Here is an 8,004-nt window from a genome sequence, read left to right as displayed (position 1 = left end):
AAGCAACATGTACGCACAATTAATGTACATGTATAATTCAGTATAACTATAATGAATAAAACACAAACACCCAGTGGTATTATTGTAATCAACTATGTATGCATGGACGAAGTAACTGAATGTGAATACAGAAGAGACAGTACATGGTTGTTCTAAATAACCAAGAATACAAGCCAACTAGCCAAAATGTTTGTCTAAATTATGCCAATCATGCTGATTGCTGACTAAGTTATAATTGCAAGCAATTATTATTAAACTTAAAATTAACAGCAAAAAAACTCTAACTAATGATACATAAGACAAATGAACATGATACAAACTGTTAAATTACACAAAAAATGCCAATGACAGATGTCAATTTGGTCCTTGAATTATTGAGGTGCCATAGTGTCTAAAATAGTAGTAAATTAAATATAAATTTAAAATTAAAAATATTACATTTACTGCACTAGACTCTATTTTCTTCCAGTGACTGCGATGCACCATACCCTGATGATGAAGACTCTGAGATGGCTTCCTATGAAATAAAAAAGATTATGATTGGCATGCAGCTATCATAACACAATAATAGTCACAATAATAACGATCAGATACAATCTCACAAACTACTAATATAACTGTTACGCTTTGCTAACACCATACTATGTTAATTTTTACCCCATTTCATTTTCATTTCACCACTAAAACCTAGACCAGCTCTAGTCTTTTTCTTATACACTAGTACTATTAGTATTGTAATGACAAAGACCAAACAAAACCTGCTATAGAACCTCCAACAATAGTTACTAATTGACATAAAAATTTTGATTATGACAAAATTTGAAACTGTGTACTTGTTGGAGGTTCAGTAATATCACTAGCACTAGAAGATGTTGGAGATACAGTAATACTAGTGCCTTCACTGGCTTCTACTAATAAATAATAGCAAGTATTGTTTATTAACTGTTTTATATGTCACTTACTAGGAGGAGTTGTACTAGTAGCTTGAATTTCTATTGATGATGGATATTGGATAACAGGTCCATAAAGTGATCCATTAATATTGTCGTAAGCTGTCACTGTGTAATTACCAGCTGGTAGTGTTACCAGTGTAGGCTCTTGGTTCAGCAGTAGTGACACATTACAAGATGATTCCTGATCAGTATCAGTAAAAACAACATCACATCCATCAGCAGTTGATCCTGATACAAACACACACTGTACACTAACTGATCCATTCCCTTCAGTAGATACTAGCACATCTTGTACATTGTATGTAGCTAAGTTTTTACACTAAAATAAATGAAAATAACAGTGTGGACACTCTCTCAATTTAATTTCATCATTCTTATAAGGAATTTGTAATCCAATTTTAGCAGTGTATATTTGAAATGGCGTTAAATTTCTAAACACTAATAAATAATTGCCCTCGTTAGATATATTTAATTGAGGATTATTCATTCCATCAGGTGTCATCATGCCATAAAGTACAGTTTTACAAAAAATAGACATTTTAGATGTTACCTGTGAATAAATATATGGAAAATAAAATGTGCATTTTTGGAAAGGTGTTAATTAACAATTATGCATACACTAACCTCTTAATGTTAGTGTAGCACCAGAGAATACTTGATCAAAAGGTAAATATAACTGTAAAAATATAACTGTATGTGACAACTAATCCTAATCCCATCATTATCAGGTAAACCAACAATAGTAAGTACTGATGATAAGTTACCAGGAGAACCAATATTAGTAGCTGTTATGTTTCTTTGTTGTTTGACAGTTTCATTAAGAGAGCTACCCTGCACAGTTCAATTCAATACGTTCCCAGTTCCTTGACAAATAAATTCTGCTGTAACATGGATAGAAATTGTTCTTGATTTAGGAGGTACTATAATGACTAGAACATAAAGAACTAGTTATCATTTATATTTTGCATGCGTATTATAAAACAAGCGAGGGGTGGGACAGAGGTTTTTTGTCATTATATTACATTATTAATGCCATTAGTTATAACTTTACAATTCAAATGAAAGTGTTTGTTCCAATGCTCCTTCCACTCCAGCTGGATTAACACCAACAAATTCAATATTAAAGTCAATATCAGGAGGGAGTACAGTATAATTAATCAGATATGGCAAAGATGAAATGTTGCAACGATGCACAGTGTGATTAAGAGAGTCCTTCACTGTGGCCATAATGACTGTGTCATTGTCTTTCTGTCCTTCCACTTGTATACCATTACAAGTAGCAATGGCATACACATCATCAGGTGATAATACTGGCTTATCTAAGTAAAAAATAACAATTTTAAAAAGAGCCAAAAATTTAATAGCCATAATTCCAAAAATTTAAAGAGTTCAGGGTGGTTTATATAAAGACAAAAAATTGGCTCTAAAACATACCCAATTTTTATGAACTTTTATTACCATATAGTTGAGGATAACAAATTTTGCAGATTTTTGAAGATTCGTGAAATTAAATTCCTTGAAAATCAATTTAATACAGTACAAGATGGTAGAAAAGTGGCAATTTGTGAAAATTAATTCTGTGAACATCCACTAGGTTTTAGAAGTCCCTCAATAGCTTAGAACAGAAGTTCATGATAAAAAATAAGTTCAATTTTGCATCAATGCGCATGTGTACAAGGTTGTTTTAGGGAGAAAAACGAACAGCCGGATCTATAGCTCTGCTGTACACATCCGGTTACCGGACCTATAGCCACTGCAAAGTTCATTTCATCGTAGGTGGAGGAGTTTTACTAAAATCTTAAGCCCAACATACACTAGGCAACATGTTATTGGCAACATTTGTGGTTACTTTGATCTTGTAAGCAACATGTTGCCAGAAATAGAACAGTTTTTGCCTAGTGTATGGAGGCCTTTAGTCGCTAAAATGGTTGCTAGCCAGACCATTCCCCAACCTACAGCCGTCCACCCCATGCCCAATGACAGTAGGCAGGAAGGGTCTGGCTTGCGAAACTAGGGTTTTACTTTGGAAATTCCTTCAAATAATTCGAAATAAATGAACAATAATTATTAATAATAATCATGAATACATGTAACAACTAGTGTAACAAAAAAGCAATAAGCAGGAGTTTCTAAAAGGGAAAACAAATAATATAAATTGACATACAAGGAAGCATTATGCAAGTTTTTTGTAATATTAACACACAACAGACAATATTTGAAATTCAGGTTGGCCCCCAGTGGCTGCTATGTACAGCATAGAAAATATATTTCTTGCTTGTGCCAGGATCTTTTTAATAATTTTTATGAACTTCTCATTGAGCATAAGTACCTTAATAAGAGGTTGATATTGGAATACTTTTTGAAAACTTGCTGTTAACGAACTTAGAAATGCCATTACATTGGTTTCAATTTCCATCAATGCTAGATTAACAATGGCTACTTTTGTAGTAATATAAACATCAGTAGTAATATTATCATAATCGTCATCTGTAGTAATGTAAGCATCATCCATAGTAAAGCAAGCATAATCTATAAAAATTTCAACTTCAATTTGCTTATTGACTTGAGTATCAAGTTCACCAATGTTGCAATTATTTTTCGATAAAGCTTTCTCTTCTTGGGCTTTCTCTTCTTTAAGCAATATTTCACAAGCAAGGCATATGATCATTAGACTTAAAAATAATACACATTCATCATTATCTTCAATTTTCATTTCAGCTTCAGTATTATTCTTCACCAAAGCTTGCTTGTCTTCATTCTTTATTTCCTCATTCTCTTCCTTACCAAATGAACACACATACGCTTCATTATTTATGTCTTCCTCTACTTCCAATTGCTGTGGATCTTGTGGTGTATAATGAGGAACTATCAATACATCAAAATGACCAGGTTCTTCCCGATCAAGGTTTTGAAGTGGCATTGTAGCACAATCATCAACAGCCTCTTCTTCATCTTGTGTGGAAGTAGCAGCAGCAATATTGTTATCTTTATGTGGATGTTGAGTGAATTTCCAGACAAGAAGAGAAGTAGACTCAATATTATCATCAATGAGATTTTCAAACCAACGACTTGATGAGTGATTATCGGAATCTAAAATTGAATAAAATTAATAAAATAATGTATAATATACATATACATGTGTATCAGTCAGTTTCTTGAACTATTAGCAAAAATATACACATCATACTGACCATATTTAGTTTGTTTAGTTGGTGATGTAACACAGAGAGTAGTAGCTCCATTCATTTGTGACACTTCTTCAGCTTGAGAATAAGAATAGTCATTTGGTGCGGCCTGAGGTGACACAGTACTAGACTCAGTACTGGGTTCAATGACAGGATCAGTAATGGTGCCCAAATCATCATATGAAGGAGGAGGAACTTCTGCAGCCTAATATTAGATAATAAAAAATTAATGATAACTAAACACAATAAAGCTCACCTCATCAGAAATGTCACTCGACTTAATCTTGTAAGGATTGACCACTCCTTTCTAATGCAAGTAATCAAACTTTTGTAGTATCATTGTTATTACAATACCTTGCTAATATCTCCAGCAACATTAGCATATTCAACAGGCTGGACAGTAGGTGGTGGTACATCAGCAGTATCAGTCCTCCTACCAATAACAGCATAAGTAGCAGTACTGCTACTAACAGTAACAGTAGAATCAGTATTGCCAGTGTTCTCATTATCATGCCGTATCAATGGAGCAGCACTATTTGGAGGTGAGCCATAAGAGTCAGAGCTGGATGATGAACTGTCTTGAGTTTGTCCCTAATAATCAGAATAAAAATTAAAGCTACAGTTTGCTCACATATTTATGCTATCACAGCTTTACAGCATGAAACTCATTACAAAGTGCACAACATACAAAAACAATTGTTAGAAGTACAATGTGTTATCATAATTTATAATGAAGGAGTACAGCTCATGAATCTCATTATAGAGATGTTTACACTCATTATTTATCACACAAATCACATTTCAATTAGTTAAGAACTTATACTTATTATTATATATAATAGTATATCAGATCCTTATCATTAAAGCTTGTAAGTCACACTGTTATCATAAACTAACAATAAACATTATTCTTGCTATTCAAAACAAGTGTACGCTGCAGGTAATCAGCATTTTGGCAGTAAACAGCATATCATTATGGCTTCAACTACAAATAATAATATTACCTCTTGTGGCAATGTAGTAGTGACAAGAGAATTATCCTGTTGAACAGAATGTCCCTGTGATAAACAATAGAACATAATGTACATAAGCATTGAGACCATTATAAAGTATATTGATTCATTCAATAGTAACTTACATTCCTTATAGCTAGTAATTCATCAGAAGAAACATGATAAGGATCCACTATATTCCCTTGTACTGGTTCACTTGTTGGACCTGAAGATCTTTCATCATTTGACACATCAATAGATACTGTTCCAATAGGTATCTCTTGATAATGACTCATCTCTGCTTGGGGTTGATGACAGGCAGCAATTTCTACATAATAATAATAATAATGACATATACCATTTATAACAATGAGTCATTTACCTGCATTTAGTGTAACTTTGTTCTTTTGCTTTCTTTTAGTCACAACAACCACACACAAAGTAAAGGATATTATTATCATCATTATAAAAACAATAAATACCACACTAGTAATGACATAAACCATTAAGCTGTCAGCATTTCCTGAATATAAAACAAACTATTGTGAAATAAGTAAGCATATACATGTCAGTCAATACCTGGTGTATCATCATTTCCAATAATATCAGTTGGTGATGGTGTAGTAATATCAGAAGTTAAACTACTGATAGCAGTAGAGGAAGAACTAGAGCTGATAGCGCTGCCTCCTAATAATAATAATAATTAATAATTACTACAATGTTATGTAATTACCATTAAAGGAAGTAGCAGTTGTACTAAGAGTCACGCTAACTTGTTTAGGTTGTACACAATTCCATGGAATAATGTACCCATTAATAACATCACGAACAATTATATTATACACTCCACTGGTTGATACTGATACTATTGTATTGCCTGATCCAGTTATATTAAAGTATTCATTCCTTCCATTACTAGTATCAGTAAATATCACATGACATCCATCAGCAGTTGATCCTGATACAAACACACACTGTACACTAACTGATCCATTCCCTTCAATAGATACTAGCACATCTTGTACATTATATGTAGCTTAAGGTAAGATAGAACACATAGGTGGCATGATTAAACATAAAAACTTACAGAATGGAATCAAAAAATTTGTAATGGTCTCAATAAGAGCAGTATAATTTGTACATGGTCTTAATCCAATCATTCTGTATGAAAACATTTCTTCTTTGTCATCTGCTTCAACTGCTTGAGTGTTTTCTTCTATACCTTCATTAGGCTTCACTGTACCAACTATCATATACTTACACGATTGATTACTGTGTATCTAATGAAATAATGTTAATACATATTCATAAAAGTAAAGTCCATTTGCATTCACCTGAGCCCAGGAAGTGATTACAGACCCCACCCAATAATTAACACAATGGCTGTACTTTCTGCATGGGTTATATAACCAACTTGGAGCTAAAGAGCTACAGCTACCTCTTAAGTAGTACAATAGATGTGGCAAAAGGAGAGGAATGCACTGGTATGTTTACTTTTACAGTAAAACTTGTAAGTCAAAAGTTATAGCAAGAAAATGAGGACTCAGGTCAACGCAAATGGACTTTAGTATAGTTCTTACTGAGCTAGTAAGATTAACATCAAATGTCTTGCTAAATTCATTAAATGTCATTGTGAGGTTTTCCTTATCAATAGTGTGATCTGATGAAAAGCAAAAATAATAATTTCATTTGTGTATTTTATATACTTTGAATGATGTTAAATATATATTCTCTCCCCTGTGATACATATTGTCCAACAGATGCAGTAATACTGACAGTAAAATTAGTACAAGGTAGTTCAGTAGTATCCAACCATACACTAGTATCAGTGGTATTGATATAACTAGTGCCATTCACTAGTACATTATATGTAGGGACAGTTCCTAGTGGTATATCATCAGAATAGAAAGAAGGAGGAGACCATGACAAGGACTGATCATCATTAGACCATTGTATGTCTTCAACTGGTGATATTCCTATTAGAAAATGAATTAGCCACATTTGTAGAATAGACTAACCTCTTATTGTTAGTGTACCACCAGAGACCACTTGTACAAATGGAGGATATGATACAGTCTGACAAAAAATTTGAATCCCATTATTAACAGGTAACCCAATGATAGTAAGTACAGATGATAAGTTACCAGGACCACCACCAGGACCAGTAACAGATATATCTCTTTGTTGTTTGATAGAATCTGTCAGTGGAGCACTCTCTACTAGCCAATTCAGTACATTGCCAGTTCCTTCACAATTAAACTTTGCTGTGTCATAGATAGAAACATTAGCGGAGGTAGGAGCAACTGTTATACCTAGAAGGGCACAAGATCAATTTGAACTTACTATGATTCAATACCTACCAGCACCGTATACTTCCTTTAGAGTAGTGACAACTGTTAGTGACAAAAGAACAAGAAAAAGATCTCGATCAAATATAAAAGCCATCTTGTTCAAATGGGGCGTATTCATTACTCTGATTTGAATAATTAGAAATTACGGTCAACGGGGCAGAAGCGCATTATTATGTGCAATTAGTCATAGCCATAGATACTACCAAGAGTAGATAATACCAAGAGTGTATAATACTAAAGAGAGTATCGAACGGCCCTATAGAAGACTGCTGCATGAGGGCGTATTTGCTCAAAGTCACAATCCGCATAATCCAGTATACTTATGATATCACGTGATCCACCATGTGGCAACATTATCTGGCCCTTAGCTTTTAAAAACTTGGCAATCTCTTCCAATACAAGAAAGGAGCTTGAAAGAAGGCTGGAAAGATGAACTACAAAGGCAGTGCTGCTAGTATCCAGGAGTTTGTGCCCCAAGCACTTGCCAACTCATGACAATGGCAACTCAATGTCTACGCGATAA

General features: G+C 33.6%; 2 protein-coding genes across 2 annotated transcripts; both read right to left on the bottom strand.

The window, feature by feature from the left end:
- Nucleotides 1-807: 807 nt before the first annotated feature.
- LOC109585378 (uncharacterized) lies at nucleotides 808-2,321 on the bottom strand. Its single transcript, XM_020001444.1, has 3 exons — nucleotides 2,043-2,321; nucleotides 963-1,272; nucleotides 808-911 (listed from the first exon to the last, which is right to left on the bottom strand). The coding sequence occupies exons 1-3, from the start codon at nucleotides 2,319-2,321 to the stop codon at nucleotides 808-810; spliced, it is 693 nt and encodes a 230-aa protein (XP_019857003.1).
- A 662-nt stretch (nucleotides 2,322-2,983) lies between these two features.
- On the bottom strand, nucleotides 2,984-7,631 carry LOC109585387 (uncharacterized). The gene is made up of 14 exons (XM_020001454.1): nucleotides 7,491-7,631; nucleotides 7,149-7,442; nucleotides 6,837-7,106; nucleotides 6,711-6,790; nucleotides 6,218-6,410; nucleotides 5,864-6,166; nucleotides 5,710-5,817; nucleotides 5,513-5,653; nucleotides 5,277-5,458; nucleotides 5,143-5,196; nucleotides 4,493-4,729; nucleotides 4,395-4,445; nucleotides 4,145-4,343; nucleotides 2,984-4,043 (listed from the first exon to the last, which is right to left on the bottom strand). The coding sequence occupies exons 1-14, from the start codon at nucleotides 7,597-7,599 to the stop codon at nucleotides 3,148-3,150; spliced, it is 3,117 nt and encodes a 1,038-aa protein (XP_019857013.1). The 5' UTR covers nucleotides 7,600-7,631; the 3' UTR covers nucleotides 2,984-3,147.
- Nucleotides 7,632-8,004: the final 373 nt, after the last annotated feature.

Source organism: Amphimedon queenslandica, unplaced genomic scaffold, assembly GCF_000090795.2.
Source record: "Amphimedon queenslandica unplaced genomic scaffold, v1.1 AMPQUscaffold_13074, whole genome shotgun sequence".
Taxonomy (NCBI): domain Eukaryota; kingdom Metazoa; phylum Porifera; class Demospongiae; order Haplosclerida; family Niphatidae; genus Amphimedon; species Amphimedon queenslandica.
The sequence above is the reverse complement of the archived record's forward strand: the minus strand, read 5'-3'. Positions and strand labels throughout refer to the sequence as shown.

Coding starts and splice junctions, on each gene's coding strand:
- LOC109585378 (XM_020001444.1), bottom strand. CDS start 2,321: ATGGCTATTAAATTTTTGGCTCTTTTTAAAATTGTTATTTTTTACTTA. Junction 1,273..2,042: donor TTGGTGTTAATCCAGCTGGA/GTGGAAGGAGCA, acceptor CATTTATTTTAG/TGTAAAAACTTAGCTACATA. Junction 912..962: donor TACTAGTACAACTCCTCCTA/GTAAGTGACATA, acceptor ATTATTTATTAG/TAGAAGCCAGTGAAGGCACT.
- LOC109585387 (XM_020001454.1), bottom strand. CDS start 7,599: ATGAATACGCCCCATTTGAACAAGATGGCTTTTATATTTGATCGAGAT. Junction 6,167..6,217: donor AAATTTTTTGATTCCATTCT/GTAAGTTTTTAT, acceptor TCTTACCTTAAG/CTACATATAATGTACAAGAT. Junction 4,344..4,394: donor CGAGTGACATTTCTGATGAG/GTGAGCTTTATT, acceptor ATCTAATATTAG/GCTGCAGAAGTTCCTCCTCC.